At 41.8% G+C, this 22,891-nt stretch overlaps 1 protein-coding gene across 2 annotated transcripts in view; it reads right to left on the bottom strand.

Annotated features, from left to right (window-relative positions):
- Positions 1–22,891, bottom strand: part of LOC119450064 (WD repeat-containing protein 48) — a 62,162-nt gene that overhangs the window by 5,266 nt on the left and 34,005 nt on the right. The window contains exons 14-19 of one of the 2 annotated variants that reach the window (XM_037713419.2): positions 21,392–21,472; positions 18,944–19,037; positions 18,292–18,406; positions 17,693–17,769; positions 5,088–5,141; positions 285–486 (exon numbers count right to left, since the gene is read on the bottom strand). In XM_037713419.2, coding sequence (XP_037569347.1) covers positions 285–486; positions 5,088–5,141; positions 17,693–17,769; positions 18,292–18,406; positions 18,944–19,037; positions 21,392–21,472 — 623 coding nt within the window. The remainder of the gene's footprint in view (positions 1–284; positions 487–5,087; positions 5,142–17,692; positions 17,770–18,291; positions 18,407–18,943; positions 19,038–21,391; positions 21,473–22,891) is intronic. The other variant, XM_037713420.2, reaches the window with a different exon arrangement.

Below are 22,891 nucleotides of genomic sequence, written 5' to 3'. Positions count from 1 at the left end.
GGGAGGGGACAATATTTCAACATTACAAAGATCTGGTACCACAGTAAAATACCTTAAATTCCCCCCCCCACCCCCCTTGCCCTCGTGCAAGTGCCCCTCCCACTTTTTTTTTGCAAATCTCTCGTTGCTTTGCAATATCAATTAAGCGCCCTTCCTGTTCGCCCTTCCTGTTCCCGCTTCCTTCCTGTTCCTTCCTGTTCCTGAATGGGCCCTATCTCTGGTGTACAGGGAGAGGAGGCGGGAGGGGGCTTGCTCTGTTTCTACGTTAAGTGAATCCCACCCACCTGATCTTGGCACAACAGTTCAACCTTCTCCTCAGCAATAGAAGCTCGTTCATCGTCCGTGGCGGCGCCAGTAGTGCCGTTGGAGTCACCACTCCTGTCTTGAGTCTGTGAACTTGAGTCCGAGCCCGCTCCCATGATCTTCTCGTAGACATGCTCAATCACCTTTCGCACCTGTATCATGTCACTCGCTGACAGGCGCTCCCTGCACATTGCGCAAGAAGCCAACACAAAAGACATCATCCTTCTGCTCTTCCACTGTCTCCACACATCCACTTGTACAACAAGCAGCGAAAACAGCATCAGCATTGTGAGCATGCATGTTCCGAGGTCATGAGACTAGGGCTACTGCTGCTATAATGCTGGCGTCACACATGCGCTCCCAGTGGTCGTTCAGTGCTATCGTTGCTGTACTTATCAAGTCTGATTTGAGTATAACAATGTCCACAGCTGTGTCAAGATGCAAAGATATAACTGTCACTGCGTTGTTTCCAGAGCAAGTTACTCACTTTTTTCAGCTGTGCTGGCTTTTCATCTCCATCAGGCAGCTCGAAAAGTTCAATAAAGACAGCTTTCAATGACCATTTGAGCACATGTGCGACACAAGTTGCAACTCAGATGACAAAATGCCAAACAAAACTTGATTACGGGCCTTATGGTTGATAACAAAAATAATGGGAGTGAAAAATAGCAAAGCGTCAACTGAGTGTGCAGTGGAATATTAGCTCCCTGCATTATGATATACAGGGTGTCCCAACTATCATGCATCAAGATTTAAAAATATGCAAATGCAACGTAGCTGGACAGAACAAAGGTAATGTTGTTTGCGGTCGCTTGGAGATACTCAGAATATTTTTGCATTCCTGCCTAATTACATAATTAGTCTTTATTAATTAGTCAACTTCTTAAATATAATTAGATGAAAAGTGTCAATAAGAAAATTGTAGAGCAACATGAAAAACTTCCAATACAGCTTTCTGTTGCTCGAAACGTGCGGCATAAAAGTGCTTTTGCAAGCATGAAAGAAGCCCATGAATACACGCAAAATTGCCGCGCGACTGGCCAGCCACTTTGTGTGTATTCGCGGGCTTCTTTCACACTCGAAAAAACACTTTTATGCAGCATGTTTTGACCAACAGAAAGCTGTATCGGGTACTTTTCATGTTGCTCTACAATTTTCACATTGACAGTTTTCATCTAATTATAATATTTGAGAAGTTGATGAATTAAGACTAATTACGTAATTAGGCAGAATGAAAAAAATAATCTCAGTATATCCAAGCGACTGCGAACAACATTACCTTGGTTCTGTCCAGCTATGCGGCATTTGCATATTTTTAAATCTTGACGCATGATAGTTGGGACACCCTGTATGCTACTTCCTTTTTCTTCTATGCTGCTTGCTTTGCACTGTTGTAAGCCTCATTCATACAGCTGCTTTTTGCTCCATTCCACCTGCCATGAGGCCAATTTCAGTTATGTGAGAGGCTTTTTTTGTGTGGTTTCTCCTCAAAATGAACCACAGGTGACAGGCTACTATGCTTCTATCACTGTGCTCTTGAGAGCACCATCCTTTTAGAAAACATCAAATCAGAAAACATTTGCAGCGTTTCCAGCTGTTGTGGCAGAAATCTGTCTCGATTTCTCAACCTTCAGAACGCTAATTTTTATGGTAGCGAATATGCACAGTTATTTGCCTATGGAAATGTAAGCAGTGGTTACAGACAGACATTAATGTTTACATTCTTTGCTAAAGACACAGGCTGAGTAATTTGGTTCTAACCGAACCGAGGTTCAGTTGGTTAACAATTTAGCAAAATACGTGGATGCCACTACTGCACTGGCACGTCTTCACATTTTGTATTTTTCTTTTCTGCAATTTTTTTCTGATGATGGCAATCTTATGAGGCAATTGGCAGCTGCAAGAATAAGGCACTGCTATTTTAATGCATGAGGCCACCACTTGAAAGAGAACAAGGCTACTTTCCTCGGTATGAACAGATGTAGCACGTGGTTTAGTGCAATATGCACAGGACATTTGACATTTGGGCAGCAGTCTACAGAGGCACGCAAGGCTATTTATTCTTTACTGTTTGGTTTACTGGTGAGTTGAGAATGCATGCATGAAGCAGTGAAGCATGTGCAGGTGGTAAGAAGCGTCTTCAGCACATGGAAGCCAAGAGGAATTTGAATTTCGTTTTAGCCTAAGCATGCAGCAGGCAATGGAAAGGCACACAGAGCACTTTGTATGATGTGAACAGTGTACTCAGTTTCGAGCTTATAGCCAAGCGGAAGAGAAATTTCTACTTTGCTATGGTTCAGCTGCTTCAAAACATTTGACGCTCCACGCAACTGCAATACACTGCATTTTTGTGTCTCTAGCATGTTGACTGCTAAACACAGCGAACTGGAAAAGTTGGGCTAGTTAGTGCATTTTATGAGGGCTGAGATGTTATAATGGATGAGCTCTCAGTTGACTGAGTCAGTTGATCGATATTATAACTGGTGCAAGAAAAGATGGACACATAAGAGGATACGCAGGATGTGATGCTTAATGAGAACTAAGGACATAAAAGAAGAAACACACAGGAAAGAACACCAAGGACAAAGGATGTAGAAGAAGAAATGCACACGGCATGATGCACTGTGTGCCACGATTTGCTTCTTGTGTGTCCTTTGCATTGCACTAGTTATAATGTTAACAGGCGCTAAGCAACCATGCATGACATTCGATGCATGGCTCCCTCTGTCCAGAGACCTCTCTGTGTGTGTACGTCTGTTTGCTCCATTTAACACGGCAATGTCCTCCAGTTAGCATTATGGGAGGCAATGGGAAGGAGTCGGGAGTGCTGCCAGCCACACGTGCCCCCTTTACCTCTTCCCGAAATCTAGTGAGTGGGAGCACGTGTCGCACAACACAATCTGTGTGTGCTTCTCCGCACCCCAACCTTGGGCCTCTCTCTTTACAGCCTGCTGCAAGGCCAACTATTATTGCGCCACACATGGAAAGCACTACATCCATCTTAACTTCGCATGTGCAGGCTGTTGTCTGCAACATGCCTGTGAGTGTGTGAATGCTTGATAATGCCTTAGAGCGTGTAACTCTTTCCTTACTGCAGCAGATACATTGATTTTTCAGAAGCTCTGTAGCTTAATTTTCTATTTAAACATTATAGTTGCAACATCTGCAGCAATATATCAAATAGCAGCTTAATTGTTGACCATTTGTAAGAATTAACAGACATAATAAATTGATGCTTATTAGTGAAACTTTGAGGTTTTGAATAGAGAATAAAACACAGGCTAATTTTGTCGAAGGTTGTCGCATACCAAAAGCCTGGTATTTCACAAAAATATTTGTCATACCCATAGCTTCAACTTCTCTAAGCAAGAATATGGCAAAATTACTATGGCGGTTTTCCCCGGGAAATGAAGTACCAAGCATGTTGGCTCCTATGCTATGCAAAGAAACAGGTGCACTATAATGTTGAAGAGGAGGTGTGCATCACTAATCCATACCTGCCAACCTACAAACTTTAAAATTCGTAAAAATTCTGAGGACAGGAGTGAGGAGGGGGGAGGGGGGAGAGGTAGCGCGTTTGTGTTTACGCTTGCCCTGAGCATGGACTCTTGTGCTATAACGTAGCGCTTTATTAATAATGATTTGCCTTGAGACACAACACACGAGTCGCAGCAGCAAACTTGGAGTACCAGAGGCTGGCAAGGAACACATTGTTTTAGATCAGTGACTTCTTCAGCAACATTGCTGTTGTCAATTTTGCCTGCCTCAGGAACAAGGGTGTATAAACTTGGTCGAATCAAGCATCCCACTGGCGTCCTTTCACCATGAGAAGACTTCCAAGAGTACAGGGTTGGAAAGTGCCATGCTAAACTTTTTTGCAAACAGAATTTATTTTTCGTGAGACTTGGCAACACTCGTAAAATCGTAGAATGAGCTCAAATTCATAAACATTACTAAAATTTAGGGAGAGTTGACAGGTATGTTAATTGCACAAAAAATGTTTGCTGGGACTTTGATTTGACCAGCCCAAAACGTAGCTTCTGTTCATTCTGATCTGCTTATTTTATTAAAGGCTTTAGCAATGATGACGATGACAGAGAGACAAAAACATTTACTAAACAAAAACATATTGATGCAAAAACATCACCGGCCTTTCCCATCATTCGATGCTTGATTGATCAGCCTTTCTCTGAAAGTAACCTGGTCTAGTTTGGCAATGTTGTAAAGCTCTATAGGTTCCATTAGATACGTCCAGTTGATTTGATAAGCACAGCATATATCATAACTCACACAGCCCATGTCAATGCAGTAAAAGGTAACACTGTTAATCTTTTTTTTTCTTTTTTTTCTTTATTAAGTAAAAAAAAAAAGTTTTGCTGCTCTGTTTCTGGGGTTTTACGTGCCAAAACCACGATATGATTACTGAGGCACGCTGTAGTGGGGAACTCCGGATTAATTTGTCCACATGCACCAAATGCGCGGTACACGGGCGCTTTTGCATTTTGCCACCATCGAAATGCGGCCATGGCGGCCAGGATTTGATCCCGTGTCCTAGGGAAAAGGTAAAAAAGTGAAAAGTAACACTTCTATGCGAACCACTGCAGAAGGTCTGGGTGAGATCAGTGCAGTGCCTTTGTCCCACTGAAAGCTAGTATGAAGGGTAGCACTTGGCATAACATCTCCTACACGTGTTGGTGATAATATAGTAGCCAAAAGTAAACCATAGGGAGACATATATAAAATTGCTCTCAGTATCACTAGCAAATAAAAACGAAAACGCTCACCTCCGAGCATGTTGCGAAGTTTGAGGCCTCGGTAACGACGCATAGCAGTCGGAGCTGAAAAACAGGTCACCTGACACAATCTGCCATGACTCTGATGCTACTGCCACTAAAAAATATGATAGTCGAAGCGTAAATATTGCTCCATATATTTTAATGCTACAGGTGCTGAAGGCCATGTCCGACAATACTGCTGGTAGATCTTTTATCTTTTCAAGTCTCTGCTGAACTGCCAGCAATTAATAAATGTGACTGACGCTACAAGGATAGCTGTCAAGTTGTACAGTATGTGGTTTTGTGTATGGAAGAACACTGCAATGTTCAGTGTTCAATGAAAAACCATTAAACAAACTGATCACTTTTCATGGTGCAGTAAGGAAAGAGTTAATGTACAATTTATTTGATGTAAAATATGTAGTGGTGCTATCTCCTTATAGAATTACCTACCACCTTGAATTACCTACTGCACCAAGCTAAAATTCCTATAAAAATAATCATAATGAAAACCTCACTAGTCACGAGTTCTTACCTGTACAGGTTCAACAAACACAGTCTACCATATTATTTCACAGGTGACAAAACATGTTACTTATCTAAGCAAAAAAAAAAAAATTGTAGGACAGGTTGTTGTGTATCTACATTGTCATTAATCTTTGTGTTACACAGGCATTGCCTGTGTTTAAATGGAAGCTGCTGGATTGTAAAAAATGTGCTCTAATTAGGTGACCAATAGTTTAATGAAAGTGAAGTTAGGAACTTAGGCTGATATAACCACTGTGGCAGCTCTATGAAAAATATAGGGGTATATATTTGGCAGTAGTGTAGTCTATGCCAGAAGACATTCACAGCACTGTGAAAGCTACCATTTCCTTAACCATACAGCCCATTGCACAGGTGTTAACCTTGTCCTTCCACAAAGTTGGTCAGGCAGAATGTCTCAAATTCATAGGCCGTACACTTGAGCCGGGCTTTAACAAGTGTCCATTTTGAGTGTCCATTTTTTCTTCTTCTTAATTTTTTACAGTGTGCGATAAAAACGAGCCTTAGATACAACTGTAAAAACATTCACACACTGGCATCAGTTCTTTTTCTCATTCACATTTCTGATGATGTCGTGTACATATCTTCTAGTTGTGGGTATCTATATCAAGGGGAAACGACGTCAAAAGAAAATTCGAACAGGCATACTGGAAGGCTAGTTGATTGGACGTGATTACGCATGTTATATAATGGGTATGAAAGTGTTCTTGTCCTTCGTTCATATGCACTGTATAGCATACATAGTCATAACGAAGCTTGTTTCAAGGAACGCATCCCACGTTTTGTTTGACGAAATGTAGACTTTGCCTGGCTCCTTATTTTCATAGTACCCTAACTTCCTAAAAAATATAATCAGAAGTTCGAACAAAAATAAACCTGCTGAACAACGAAACCTTCCGATGATGCTCTAGCCAGAGCATGCTCATTGTGCATGGTTGACACTGCTGACAAGCAAAGTGAGGGCTGCCGAATGTAAGCTTCAGAACGAGCAGCAAGTGATGAGAGTTGTTGAGCAGAGAAACCCGAGCCTTAGAACTGAAGGCTACACAATGAGAGAAAAGTGCTGAAAGTCCTCAGGCTGAAAGAACAGCTGACAGCATGAAGAATCCACCACCCATCACAACCGGAAGCCAAATAAGAGGAGGATGTCAAGATTCTGTGTGTGAAAGGTCATTCAACAAAAGAAACGAAACACATAGACATGAACAATCGGCAATGTTTGTTAAGTGTTAAGCTATGCTATTTTATACGGCCACTAATATTTATCTTTTCATCACAATGTTGTGTTTTGAAAATAAAGGGTCTTTTGACATGTATCTCATACACGGTTCCACCTGTGCCATTTGTTTGACGGGCAACATACATCAAAGCAGCTTTGTTTTCACTGTCGAGTTCAATAAAGAAAAATCTAGTGCTGCTAAATTTAAGAGCTTTCATTGTTACTTGCATGGCATTACTGAAGGACATGGAAGGCAAATATTTTAATTGCAAGAAAACATATTGAAACATACAGAGCATCATATGCTAAATGCCGTCTACTTTCAAATAACACATATATTATAAGATTACCAAAAATAATAAAAATAAAAATAAAGTAAATTCAATTATGCATGTATGTTGTAAAGTACTTCGTATAGGTCACTAACGCCCCATTCCGCTAGGGTACAGAGCTCAAATTTATTTATAAAACTCAGAAAGAGAGGAGAAGGCATTAACTGCTGTGATCCACAACATGCAAACGGGTAGTTGACACTAGAGATCGGTTCATATTGACACTAGAGATCGGTTCATATTGTTGTTGAGTGTGCCAAAATTCAATGAAATTGTGTTTCATTCCATTTTCACAGAAAGCTTTTGTATTCCATCTGTGTCCACATCGGCACAGAGTTGAAGCAAGTCTAAAGTCCAGATACCGTGATGACAAAAATGGGGTTAAATATATCACTACTGATGCAGAAATGCATATTGGACATACACAATAGAGAAGACGCCAGCGATGGAACTATATCAAACATTAAAGAATGAAATCAGAAGATAAAAGTTGGATGATAATTTGAAAGGCAGTGCTCTACTGTTCGAAGCCAGATCAGGATGTCCGAGCAGATGGTGCTTTAGGAGAAAATTTGCCGATGATAATTATACATGTGTAGCATGCAGAAATAGTGCAAAAACCATGGGGCTTATTTTGTCAGCATGTCATAGCCTCCATCCAAAAGTCAAAAGGTAAATGTGGACGTACGAATAGTTAGACTGCCTGAAACTTCGAGCTTTAATGATAATAGAGAAATGATTGGTGAACCTACGGTGGGCCCTAGTGAAACGCGATTCGGGTCCTGGTGGCATAAATAATGGCAGGGAATGCACAGATGAAGAGACACTAGTTTTTAGGACAATGAACTTTCCTCAGTTTCAATGGCTTGCTAACATGAATCATGGGTCTTAAGGGCTGACAACAACTGCAGGAGAAAGGTCAAAATAATGAGCTTGGTAGCACCAGCCACCACAGTGCCTCAAAGGGGATGCTCATAATATCTGTACCCATTGGTAAGATTTCTTCAAAGCAATGTGCCAAGCTGCAGCATAGAGAGATCTGCATGGAAGCCTGCATTCATCACATGCGCTACACTGAAACTGCTTGTGCCATGTAGAAACGAGACTCCATTTCAGAGATCGGCTTTCTGTGTTACCTCACGAAAGATGAAACTTTGCTCAAGAAAAGAGGCACTCGGCAAGTGCTTCACGTGCACATGCCTCTTCTTGTTCACCTCCATTTTAGGTGATGCTAGCAAAATCAGCTGATGTAATGAAACTGGGCAAAGGCGAATATATTGCACAGCTCCGGTGTCAGCTGGAGTAAATAGAGACTTTTAGTATGTCCGGTATTCCGGTAAATGCAAGCTGACTGGGCGTTTTACTAAATGGGCAGAGGTGTAAACGTGAGCAGCTGGAGCAGTGCAGAGCTCAACCAGACAAACACAGAGCTAATATTGCAGTAAGTCGGTGTAATCAGTGTAATTATTAGTGTAATAATCAGTGTAAGGCAGTGGCGTAATCGTTTTACCGCCGAAAGTTTACACCAGCACTGAAATAGAATACACTTGTTAACTGCAATAATAGCTCTCTGTTTGTCTGGTTGAGCTTTGTGCCACCAGGTGGCACCACCTCACCAGCCGCTCAAATTTACGATCCTGCTCATTTTGTAATCTGCCCACGTTTGCCGGAATACTGGACATGCTAAACCTCTCTAATGTCACCAGCTATGTTGTGGGTGTTAATTTTTTCTGCGAGAAATTAATTATCATTGTTCATAAAGCTGTCACTATCCCTTTTGTTCCCAATATTATCCTACAACATGTATGCTCTTGCTGTCAGGAAACGAACAATGTGTTGTTCACTGCTGTTGCCATAGTTCCTTTTTCCAGCTTATTTCATGGCATTCAGTGTTCCTTATTCTATTCTCGAGTTTGCATGCTTTCGTGTTTCGCGTGTATGCGAGTATGTGAGTGTTTTTTCTTACTCTCTTTCATCCTTCATCTATTACACTTGAAGTCTCATGTCGAACCTGTTGCTAAACTAATCTCTCCGGTTATTATTAAAGGGACATTAAAAGAAAATATTAAGCCGAGTTAGACTGATAGATTATTCATCTAGAAAGCTACTACGCCGCACCTCAAATGCACGCCACGAGCGCGCAAGCAACCGCCTGTACAACGCGTATAGTTACAGTGATTCTGGCCACTGTAGCGTACTTTCTGTAACGTAGTCAGCTGCGCCGACACAGCGTTGCCGACAGCGTCACTCCGGCAGTACAGTCGCTAGCGCCAACACGCGGCGCTAGCTCGCAACGCACGGCAGCGTACCTCCAATGGCAAAGCAAGCGACGTCCCAGGCATTGTTTTTTTAGGAGGCATTGATCTAACACTCCTCCGTGTACCCGCGCTCTTGCTCGGGGCGGTGCCGCCGCCTACGAGCAGAAAAGAGAAGTACTGCATTATGACACTAACGCGCACCGACAGTGAACGCTTCGGTGGTCTCAGCACTACGACGCCTCGATGCCAGCATTCGAAGGGACGCTGGCATCAAGAAGCACTACCAACGCCACCTAGGTGGCGTTCACCGTACTCAGCACAGCGGAGCGTGGCCTCCGCAATTAGCTCTGAAAATGTTTCTGAAGTTGATCGCGGAGGCTGCAATTACGATGCGCTGTACGCGCTGATTTGACTCGGTGACGATTCAGTTACGTGCTTTGTCTTGCGCGTTGTATTAGTGTGTCAGTTACGTGCTTCGTCTTTCGCGTTGTGCTAGCGTTTTTCTTACTCTCTTTCATCCTTCATCTATTACACTTGAAGTCTCATGTCGAACCTGTTGCTAAACTAATCTCTCCGGTTATTATTAAAGGGACATTAAAAGAAAACATTAAGCCGAGTTAGACTGATAGATTATTCATCTAGAAAGCTATCATAATTTTCTGTGTACCAATACATATATCCATTTGTTGCAGAGCAAATGGGCACCGAAGGTCCCACTGCTGCTCTCAATTTGAATTGCCCACACCAACACAGATGAGTTGACGTAATCCTTACGTGACCTCTCTCTCTGCCACTCTCTGTGAATCAGTCAGTGCTGACTTCACATGAGAGGTCCCATAGTCCAAGATAGGTGGTGCCACTCCGATTTACCATTTTCGCAATTTCTTCACTTACCAAAGCTCTGTTCTTGCTATAAATGAAGAATTCATTATTACAGAAGCCTAATATTTCAATCTAGCTCGACTCAATATCTTCCTTTAGTTTCTTTCTAAACTTTCTGTCTCATGCACATTTTGTGTCATGCTGGTCTATGTATATGGTTTCCTTATGATTCATTGCAAGTTCTGTAGACAATGGGTAGGCTATGTACTGTGAATAAAGACGTAACTGTTGAAGATAGTATGGTTTGAGACTAACATTTTCTTTTTTAATGATGCAGCACCAGGTGCCTGGCCAGCCAAGCTCTGAAGATCTTTTTGTTCAACACTGTATATATATATATATATATATATATATATATATATATATATATATATATATATATATCATCAGGAGCGCAGGAAGTACAAATGAGCTTTTCATTTTTTTTTCTTCAACCCGAAATGCGTTGCATAAGGAATCTTTATTCAAAATTTTTTGGAAGCAAACACAAAAAGTATAAAATCGTCCTTTATGTACCTTTAATATGTGTGAAAGAGCCCATATTGCGGCAATAATTCCGTAAGGGAGCTGTTACAAGCAGAGATATATTCCATTTCACAATAATGTCGTCTGCACACCTTCTATGACTTGGGCTGTGCGGCGAGTGCCTTCTGAGATAGTGACATGCGTACAGTTGTTTCTTTTTCCAGTGACAGCTTTTCACCTGTTAACCACTGTTTCAATGTTGTCGCTCGGCGCAAGATGTGCCTTCATGAATCAAAACTTTCTCGAATGTTGTTGTCGATTCTATAGCGAAAGAAGCTTGTTTAATCAGACTGAGTGCGCAAACCAAATAGTGATGCACTATCGACCAAAAAAGCTTATGGACCAAGGGATCTGACAAAAAGCTGAATATCTCCGCAGCCTCAAAAAGCAGCCTGGTATTTCCATTTCCAGACTCTACTGGTATATATGAACAACATTGTGATGTACGGTTTTACTGGCTACTTTTAAAGGCTGCTCGGATATTTAGCGTTTTCCGAGATCCCGTGGTCCGTAAAGTTTTTTGGTTGAAAGTACATTTTAGAATGCACAGGAGCACCAACGATTACGCAGAAATGTATGATGAGTCATGCATAAATAGCCGACGCATTTGACCCATAAATCGGATTCCGACGACTGATGACTATGCTTTCCACTATCATCGTGCTTGAATGTTAGTACTACTTTTTCTGGGCACAAGTTCGCCCAATAAAGAGTTAGTTTTGTGACTCGCGGTAGCACCACTGTCTGGTTCTTGTGACAATACAGTATAGTCATTAGAAGTAAACTGATGTCTGTGGATACAAATAGGTTTGGCTTCTGAAAGCCATGTGTTGACACAGTTTTTCCAGTCATTCAGTGAATCTGAGTTACTCTTTTGTTCTGGTAACGCTCTTTAAAAAAAAAAAAGGGCCAGACTGTGAAAGAGGACAAAGCAAGTGACAACGTCATAACTGATATCTCTTACTTACACTGACACATTTAGCTCCCCAAAATGGCTGCTTAAGTTCTTTTTATTTCCGAGAGCCATTACACAATGCAATAGCCCTTCTGGTGATGCTGTGACCCGAGGTTCATGTTATCATTTGAAAAATACTTCGAATAACTTCTTTTCTCATGTTCACTTGCATTGTTAAGATGATACAAGAGTGCTTGAGAGGCACAAATCTTTTGAAAAGAATAAAATAAGCATATAGCACAACATATGCTGGCCACTCATGTTTGTTGCTACAGCTAGAGTTTAGTGTTTCCAGTTCTTATTTTATGCAATATGACTTACTTTTTAAAAATGTTTATAGAGATATATAGCTTCCTTATTTTTTTTTATTTCTTTATTACTTCTTTCTGGGTGCATATATACATAAAGCTTTCTTCAGGGCAGGCAAAATTCTACAGTATTTCTAGTCTGGGTGATATGCTATGGCCTGTCTGCATTTCTTCATTGGTGCAAGATTACCGAAGTACCAAATGATGCAAAGATACTGGGGTTCAGCTGCAGCTGCCATGGGACGAGTGCTGCTATGGTACTTGCTATATATTGGTCATGCATCTCAGTGAACACTCTCAAAATCTGGTGGCATGTGTTGCTAAGCAGCAGTGCATATATGAAGCATGCTAAGCTGTCATAGTATGAGCATAATGCATAATAAACACAATAAAAAGTTAGCATGTAAATTCACATCATCATGCTTTCACATTATTATGCTCATCCTACACAAACCACACACTACAGACTCGCCCAAGCCCCTTCGCTTCCAAACCTGCTCCTGCCCCTTCAGAAATGACTCCCCAGGCAAACAGTATACTGCATAATAAATATGGTACGCTTCTCTAATATTTTATAAAAAGGATCTTTTTAAAAAAGATATTGCACAATTAATTTATTTAATATCTAGGTCTTTGTCGGAAATTGGAATCAAGTCATACCAGCAGCTTTGTCATAGGTAGCAGTCAATTACAAGTAGAATTGGCATGCAATTAGCGTATCTATTGCATAACATGGACAATTGTGGCCCTCTTAGACACTCAAGGCAAACATTAAGCCATGCTAAAATGAGAGATTAGTGGTTCAAAATGTACAAACTGTTACTTAAAAAAAACAAAACAGGGCTTATGCCAGTGTGAAAAATTACATGAACGTAAAGAGAGAGAATCGGTGCACCACAATGATAGCATCATACCAGCCACTGATGATGTCTTGCTCCTCATAAGCAGTAACTAGTATTCAACCACTGATAGCAAAAACATATGAAATAAAAGAAATATATAACATATAAAATGAAAAAAAAAATTTGTATGGCCTACCTATATTGCTAGATTTTTTTTTCAGTTGCGCTTCTAGATGTTTTTTCACACCGCTCTGTCAGTGCTAATTGGTGGTATTGTGGTGCCCCCTGTGCAGCGTCTCGACTCTCAAAGGAAGGCAGCACCCCGCAGAGCATAGCCTCTAAGATCACCGACATGCTTGACATAAATGTTTACATATTACCACTACTTTTCTCTGGTGAGCTGCTGTTTCCAGGAGTCATTCCATCTTCCGTTAAAATTTTCTTACAGACTATCAGTTATTTCTTGGATCAGCTGGATGTTAGGGTCCAGCTCTTACTCCAGCTGGACCCTAACATTTGCCTTCGGTGCCCCAATTTGGCTGTACAGAACATGCAAATAGTTTAGTAATTATTCTGACAAAAGTGGCAGCTTTCCAACACAGGTGACAGTGAGCAGGTAAGTAAAGTCACAATATGTGCTTCACCACTAAAGACTCTGTAAAAACAAACAAAAGGTTCGATGAACACATTGCATGAAACTGCTAGGCATTTGAATGTGGAGTTAAGTTTCTTCTCTCTTTTTCTTACAAATCAAAACATCAATGGCTTTATTTGTTATCAGTCTGGAACACTGTTCCTAACAAAGCAGCCTTTGGAGCCAATTTAATGTCATGCCTACAAATCACAAACTACATTCGCATACAGTTGAACCTTGTTTTAACGAAACAAAAGATAACTAAACAATAAATATAAATAAAGAAAATGCAACTCCTCTTGCAAGCCTCATTGAAATACATGCATTAATTTCAACAAAATAGAATGTCCCCATCAATGGAATGCTTCAGCCCTTTCTGTTTTCATATTTAGAAAATCACGCACAGTTAAATGAGTTTTTATCTGATGACCTATCTTTTGCTTTTGTTAAGGAGGCTATTTCGTTCTTCTTTCTGGGGTTTAACGTGCCAAAACCACTTCTGATTATGAGGCATGCCGTAGTGGAGGGCTCCAGAATCATTTTGACCACCTGGGGTTCTTTAATGTGCACTACAACACAAGCACACAGGCATTTTTGATTTCGCCTCCATCGAAATGCTGCCGCCGCGGCTGGGATTAGATCCCGCGATCTCGTGCTCAGCAGCGCAACGCCTTAGCTGGAGGCTATTTCATTGATGTGAAGGCTTACTGGCATTGTTAGTCACTATTTTGTTTGCATGAGTGGTTAATAGTATTTTCTTGCCTTAAGCGTTGAACGCTATGCACATTCGAAGAACCGTGGGTGTCTGAAAAAATGTGTTTTCTTAGTTCTGCCGCTCGAAGGCCGAGATTTGGATAGAGATTTGGAGAGTTTTGCACAACTCCATCGACTCGACTATTCACTCAACAGCTGATGAAAGTGTCTGTGTAGCAGTGCCTATTTCGCCGTTTAGCCAGAAAGCTATTCATTTGAAGGCCTTCAAAATGCCCTTGTGACACCAGTATAAATTTAGGTACCTCACTGCCTTACCTGTGGTTAAATAAAAAATTTACTAAATATCCGAGCATACTTGCTAGTACCAGTTGTTCTTTAGCATGCCATATCAATCTTGAAGACTGGCGTTTTTTGGTTAAATGCAAATTTCTGAGCATACATACAGCTTCAATTTTAGCTACTTTTTCATTTTGAAGCAGAAACTCAGACTATATCCCAGTACAAAAAAAATAAAAAATAAAAAAGGTAAACACAACGGGCCATTCCGTGCATTGCATTCATTCCAAACGAAGCTGAATGTTGATAAGTTTTCATTCTATGTGGTATCTTAAAGCTCCCCCATATTACCTGCCATCTAGAAAAGTGTCAAACTTTTCTGGATATTCAACCGGCTCAACAATGTTATTCGGTATGTTGCGTTCTGTGCCTTGCGCTACTTTTCACCGAAGTCATATGGACTCCCCACCAACTACACACACAATGGATGACCTACCGTATTTACTCGATTGTAACGCGAGTTTGTTTCTACATTTCTGCTACCTGAAATCGATCCTCGCGTTACAATCGAATACCGAAATTCAAGTTGTCTAAAAAGTGCAATGATGCACCCAATTCTAATCAACGAGTGAAATGTGCAAGTGAAAGCGCGCGAGGGACGCGCGCTTTCACAGAGAGCGAACGCACAGCAGAGAGAAAACGCGACGCACGAAAGGAAGGCCGTGGTGGGGATGGGAGGGAGGGAGGGAGGGAGGGAGGGAGGGAGGAGAGGCAACGTTTAGCTGTGGCCCCAAATGCGTATCTTGCGACCGGGCGCAAGGGGAACTGGCGACTCAATCTCCCACGCGAAAGGAGGAAAGCGGGAAGGCAGCGCGGGAGGGAGGGGGCTTCTACTCTGCCAGCAACTACGTACTTGTACTTTGCGCGGCTAAGGGCTGTCGCCTTAAAGCGATCTCCACATGACTTTGACCTTTGTATGTGCTGTGCTTTTGCCGCTCAGTTTCCGTTGAAGCGATAGACCGCACGAGCCTTCGCTCGATGCTGCTGGTGCGCTTGCTCACGTCAGTGTTTTGACAGTGGTTGTCTGCGGTCATCGAGTGTGATCTATTCATGTTTACTTGTGCGCTAACACCATGCTTGTTAATTCAGTTAGTGAGCAAATGTGTCCAAGTTTATGAAGCCAATAAAGCTACTATCTGTACTCCGTATAGCTCTCCACTAATTTTCTATCGCAATTGATGCTTCGCCTTTCGGGTGAAACTGCGTACATTTTCCTGCATCCGGTCGTCTCGCGTTACTTTAGCATTTTTTTTTTTTTTTGCTGGATGCGCAACAAAAAGTCCCCCCTCATGTTACTTTCGTGGTTTTATTTTTTATTGATAGACACAATGAAAAGTCACCTCTCGCGTTACAATTGTGGTCGCATTACAATTGAGTAAATACGGTACATTGGTTGTCTGCATGCCAGTGGTCCTGGCCTTTTCTGTTTAACTGCCAAGACTAATAAATGGTTCCACACTGCTTCTAATGAAAAGCAGGATGGATAGATATTGTGGGCATGTTCATGACAATGAAGAATGGACAGTGAACTTGTCTGCATTATTGCCAAATTACTTCAGATACATGACAAAAAAAAAAAAAAAAAAGCCAAGAACAGTGAGATGCCACGTGTTGCACATCTGGCATACCGATGAAATCAAAGGCATTGGATGCTGTAGGCCAGCTGCAGTGCTTTTTTGGTTCGCATGGAAAGGGTGATGACATACGTGCATGTGCAGTGACAGTGGCAGAGCATTTTGTTTGCAGAAAGAGTTAATTTGTGTGACTCCTCATGTGAAGAATAACAGGTGCACTGTGAATCCAGTGATTATGTACTCCAGCTTTTCCACTACAACTTGCATCTTCATTTTTTGCTATTTGTGCTATAAATGTCTGCCAGGTTTTTAAAAATGGCACTGGCGTACCTGTTGTGAGCTATAGTTCTCGCAACAGCCAACGTTATGTATAGGTATTACAAGGTAGTGGTTATAAAAACAAAATCTTGGTGCCTCATTGTCTTCGTTATAACGAGGTTCAACTGTACAGCCGTCAGTAAAAATTTATGCACTTCTTGATTACCTAATTCGATGTAAATAGTTGGAAATACTTTGTTGCCATTGGTTATTGCTGAAAGCAAAGGGCACTTTCCGTTTCACCATCCCAGCCTTGCAGTTTATGAAAGGCGGCGCTACCACATAGTAAAACTTGGAGATGCCATTTACCAGCAGCTAACACTACTATACAGTCAAACCCACTTATAACAAACTACAGGATGCATGCAAATTAGTTGGATATATCCAGCATTTAAGTATATTCATACTTATGCAAAACGAATTCTTGTTGACTGCGAAGAATGAATTCGCTATACGAGAATTTGTCACAAAACGCCAGTTACTAAAAAATTACCAAGTGAGTAAAGGAGACAAACATACTCATTGTAACAGCATCGTTGCTGTCTAAGGTGGTTCTCATATTATTCTCATCATATAAGCTTCTGCTGCCACTTTTTTTTTTTAATTTAAAAGACAGATGGAATCACATCCGAATGTATAACTTCTTGATATTGATAGTACAGTTACGACAACACTTACTGCTGCCATCTGTAGGTGGATGGCATACAACTTCACGCCAAATTTAATTATGCTGTCTGTTGTTACTCCCTTTTCTGTGTGCTGGTCCTCTCATACTGCTCCAGTCATGAACAGATCTTACTGCTAGGAAACCACAACTGAATAAGAAATCTGCCTACAACCCTCGCCCCTCCCTTTGCACAAAAGTTTTTTTGGTGCAGGTTATATGCATGAAAATACGGCATTTTACACTGACAACACTCTCAAGAGTTCTGGTGGTTAGATGTAGGACACAATTTCCTATATTCAAGCTCATTATAACCAAGTTTCACTGTAGGCCTCAAGTGGGCAGGACGAGCACATCACCGGTGTGCCCCGCATACCATACGTCATCTTCTCTTCAGCACTGCATCGCAATGTGCCCACTGTTAAAAGCTACCAAAGGGGTGTGTGTTCGCACACTCATTCTAACACAAAATCAGAAAAAAAAAAAAAGCAGGAACAAGGCACACACCTTCGAAGTGGTTTCACACCCGACGTAATGTGTGGAAGCAGCGAAAATGGGATCTTGGGAAACCGGGGCACGTTTTTCTGGAAATGGTCAACGTGTTAAAGTAAACATTCTGTAAAACAAGTCAACAAGTGGTGGCCTGCATACTTTTGATCTTTCACAACCTTTTTTCTTTTCTCTGTCTCCTTTTTCAAGTAGCCCCATTACTCGTTTCAATGATAACAAAACTGCGTAGATTACACAACGGATAGGAGAAGAATATTGACAAACAATTCGAGTGGAAACACCTGAAGTGTTAATTGCCATTCTCAGGTATGAGCGCTCTACAGCTTTTTTGCCAACTTATTTCCATACAAAATTTAGGCGATACTACCGAGAAACTTATTTCAAAGATATGAACAGAAGAACAGTGCTTCAGCCACTGCTACCACACTGCATTGGGTTCGGTAAATTCACTTTTGAAAAGTGCACCTACAGAGAACACCTTCACTTTGATTACGTCCCAGCACCTAGGAATGGGCGCAGTGTCGTAGGGCAGTACTCTTCTGTTCTTCCATGTGCACAAAAATCAAAGAAGTGGTAAAACATCTGGCGGGACTCACAGACACCACAACATCATGCACCCACGATGGAATGGTCTCATTAATCAGCAGCTCCTCCGCATCACGTCCGGCATCCCCCACTAGAAACCTGAGCAGTGTTCGGCCTCCAACCTCACTGCAAGAGAAAATGCACAGTGATTAAAGCTATGCTTTCTTAAAAAGACCCTGCAGAACAGGCTTGAATATTTTCATTGAGTAAACGCACTGGGGTTGAGCATATTGTCAGGAGTGTTTAGACCAAATGTCTATTGCTCACGAGAAGCTAGAAAATTAAGCGTAAGTGCTAAGCCCATTCTTGTAAGTGGCAGCATCGATCATCTTGGTCAGTGCCTGGTGACATCACTGATGAGCCTGTTGACATCTACAGCAGTGGTGCCTTGCAGTTCATTGAAGGAACCTGTTAAGTCTGGTGAAGGCAATGTGCAAAAAAAGCAAGTCCATCAAGATGTCTGCAGGAGATTGCCAACAGCCAAGGTACCTTGCTAAACACATTAAAACTGCTTGCGCACTGGGCCTTGTAGGTAACGATTAGAGAAATCTGGTAAACTGTTTTTCTCCCCTCACTGTAACATTCGCTGCACAGTAAAACAGCAATGTTCAAGACACTTAGGTGCAAAATTTGCCGCTGATTTGACAGCTTGAAAGCACTGACCTGAAAGTCACTGGCGTATGATCTGGCATGCTGAAGTACATGTTGCCAGGTTTCTGCCTGTCGCCGCCATTCATGGTAGGGGCAACACCAGTGCCTGCACAATGATAGCCCCTCAGTTACTGGGCAAACAAATATCTACATAGCATACCTTTAGAAACAAGGCTACGAATGCACATATATACAGTAGAATCTCAATGATACGAATCTCTCGGGACGGCGTAAAAATTTGTATCACCTGAAATTAGTATCACCCAAGAACTCTAAAAAATCGGGAAATAAAGGGGGGGGGGGGACATAGCAATGAAATGGGCGACTTAATAAAAATTTCAGATTTAAAACTCTTTTTCCCTGCAATCTTAAGACCTTCTTTTATCTCATGGTGAAATATTTGGAAGGAATAAGCTGCAGAATTTGAAAAAATTGCACTTCTTTAGTGTGTTGTCTTCAAAATCGCGCTGAAAATTGAGCTTCGGGAGGTGCTATTGCACTGCTGATGGTGTGAGCATGGCTTTCTGTGGACGCAGCGCAGCCATCTTGGCATCGCCGTAAGCACGAGACATCAGATTCAGATAGCTGCAGCACTGCATTTCTCTATGGAGAAATAAAAGTAACAAAAGCGAGTGTGAAAAGGGAGAACTACATCGCGATTCGTTACGGCATTCACGTGGCCCGCAGGGAGCACTCTTTTTGGCTAAGGTGAATTTGAATCACTGATGCATTTGCTTCACACACACTTTAACAGCAGCGAGCTGCGAATTTCGCTTGTTTCGAGGCCAACATTTAAATCAAGATCTGCCTGGTTATCTTGAGTTTCTTTTTTTGCTGAATCCTAGTTGCTTGCTGCCTGATGGTGATAAGGACATGATGTGCGCAAGATAAAGGAATCTGTTTTCTTTGCAGCGGCGAAGCTACTTAGTATCCTGTCATATGATAGATGCAAAGGTAGAAAACATTTGAATTGCCATCGGGCGATGAAGACGATGGAAGGTGTGGAATACAGTGATAAAGCTACCCATGGAAGTGAATGCCGCTGATCTTGCCGACGTGGCAAGACTGGGTCGCATGTAATTGCCGGCTCTTTATAAAGTTGCATGATACTGCACAAAGCAATAGTTTTTCTTTTTAGAGCACAGTTGTTAGGCACCCGTTCCTGTGTTGAGCGTCAGCGTGCTTTGGCGTCCCTTTGCGTCGCCCCTTGGCGTAATCGAGTGAATGAGCACAGCGAGGGATGAAAAAGCGAGCGCGAAACGCAGTGGGGGATGAAAGACGGCAAAAGTGAAAAGATCGTGAAGAGGAAAGCAGAGGAGGATGGCATGCGACGAGCGTGTCCACCGATACCATATATCGAAACGAAGCGCTGCATGAGCGGAGGTCTGCCAGCGGCAACTGCTGTGAATTGCGCCCCACACGCTGCCTCTCACGATCTCCCGATTAGCGAAGCAGTCGCACCACACTTGGCTCCGTTTGCAATGTGCCGCACGAGACAGATTGTCTGCGCCGGCCAATATATTGTGAAATGAAAACATGTATAGAGCTGCGCTCAAATTCCACATTAGGGAGTATCGTAATCGTCGGTGAATTTTTCTTTCTTTTGAGGTAAGAAGCGGGGGGGGGGGGAGGCCCGGCAGTGAAGTCAAGGCGGAGTGACGTAGGTTACCCTGGCGACAGGAATGCAACCTGCGCATCGTCATCACTGCTCTGCCAGCCTGACAACAGTGCCTGGCACTACCAGTGCTGAGGCCTCCTTGCCAGCTCTGCCAGGTATCACACGGCGGTTCATTTGTTTGTATCATCTACAGCAGCGCGAAAAACGGTACGCGACATTAGAAGTTTAACACATTATAAGATAATGGACTAGGCAAGGGACTTTTGAAAATTCGTATCAGGCATGATCGTATCACTGAGATTCTACTGTATAGACATGCATGTCAAAATCTACCATGCACACATGCGTCGTGCAACGTTACTCTGCTGCTCATCTCCGTAAAAATGCACAACCATTTCAATGTAAATATTCTCCCCTTTTAGCAAGGCTTGAACCAGTGTAGGCTCTGGTTCATACCATATTTGATAAGAGTGCCAAAGCTGCAATTGGGCTACCTGGTTGTGATGGCTGTTGTTTTATGGAAGACCGAGTTTGCCAAATATGGCATTTGTTGTCCTGAACCTATGCATTTTCATGCCAGCTAGCACACGAGCAAATAATACCCTGTCATTTGAGAGTATTCTGCTGTGTCTGTCACTGTTTTGAGTGATAGCCAGTCAATGAAAATTCAGGAATTCTGGCCTCGGTGTAGCAGGCGGCAAATATGAGTACCCTCTCTGAATTCACTTGATCAATGTTTCCAGAGCTGCAATGATTTGCACTTGAGGCCACTGAGTGGCTCAAGTGCAACAATGGCCTCAATAATGGCCTCAATAATGGCTAAACAGGTGAAAGAGACATACCGTTCTCAGGTCGTTCTGGAGGCAGGTAAGATGGAGGCCAGTGCTCAAGTAATGCCTGAAGTACAAGAGCTCCAAGGTTGACTGGTTCCAAGCATTAGTGTTTGGGAAAAGAGGAAAAGCAGTGCGTAAAAAAAAAATGCAAGACATCTACCAGTCGCAAATTCTCGCAAGCACAAAAACTCAGACCGGCAGTGATGTGATCAGCAATGAAACCTCATCGAAGAGACACTAATTAGTATACTACATATATTTCCTGGTGTATAAGTAACATCTTTCGTTTTCGGGTTTTATATTTTTAGAAATTTGGAGGGTAAGAAATGGGGTGCTATTTTTTAAGAGGAAAATCGGGGGTTTGGTTGTCTGGCCGCCAAGAGTTTGAGGTCTTTCTGGTAATGTTTACAAACAAATAACACAAGCAATAATCTTCTGGACACGAACATTATAATAAACAAGCGAACTCACCCACCGAAACATGTAATGACAAAGAGAGCTGCTCACAAATCATGTGACGAACACATTTCTAGAAATCCTCGATATCAGGAATTATTCAGACATTGAAAAGAAACCATAATATACTAACAAACACAACAAATAAAGACGGGTTTGGTGACCCTTCCTTTTGTTCTCAGCATTCTTTTTTAACAAAGAACGAATAAGTACAAAAAGTAGTGCACAAGGGCATGCTTCCCAGGAGATGTGATGCTTTTCCTCATCTTACAAGGCCTTAATTGATGTACGTTATCATATGCATTGGGAGCATTTCTGTGTCCTTCCTAGACCTTTTGGGCCTTTAGCCATTGTCTGTGGTTTTTTACTTGTTCCTAATATATGCTCTTGCAACAAAATGAATGGACTCCCAATTGGACGAATCAGCCATCGTTCTTTGAATGTGACCTAGTAGGGAAAACATCCCTCTCAATGTCCCAGTTACCGTTTGCAATGCAGAGCAACGTCAGCACTGTGTCAATTCGCTTCCTAGCACATTACCGCCGTTTATATGTATGCGACGTGCAGAAAATGCGAGGCAATATATCAATGTCATATTCATGTCAAGGCAGCTACTAAAAAAAAGCAACTGACGACAGGCGCCAGAATATACCGCATTATACTTTGTATCATACTTTTATATATGCCTGTTTTCGCTTGTATGTGAAGCAAGAACGAGGCATAAAACATATTCATATATCAATAATATTAATAATATGTATCTGGACCACTTGCTCACAAAAGGTGGGCAGTGTCTATAGTCTTGTAACACCTGTATTCTTTATTATCCTGTATGAATGAGTAAACTTCGGGGAGAAATCGGGTTTAAACTGATTTTAATTAATTTTGTTCCGAGTGCAAAAATCATGAATTATTGGGTTTTACTTAAAAATGAAGAACCCTATGCATAAATAATGTAAAAAAAAAAAGAAAACAAAAACTTGTTGGTGTCTTTTGCAGTGATGCAACTTGTAGGGCTGCTTTTTTTTTTTTTCTCAACTAACTTCAATAAAA

This window comes from Dermacentor silvarum, chromosome 4, assembly GCF_013339745.2.
Source record: "Dermacentor silvarum isolate Dsil-2018 chromosome 4, BIME_Dsil_1.4, whole genome shotgun sequence".
In the NCBI taxonomy this organism is placed as follows: domain Eukaryota; kingdom Metazoa; phylum Arthropoda; class Arachnida; order Ixodida; family Ixodidae; genus Dermacentor; species Dermacentor silvarum.
The sequence above is the reverse complement of the archived record's forward strand: the minus strand, read 5'-3'. Positions and strand labels throughout refer to the sequence as shown.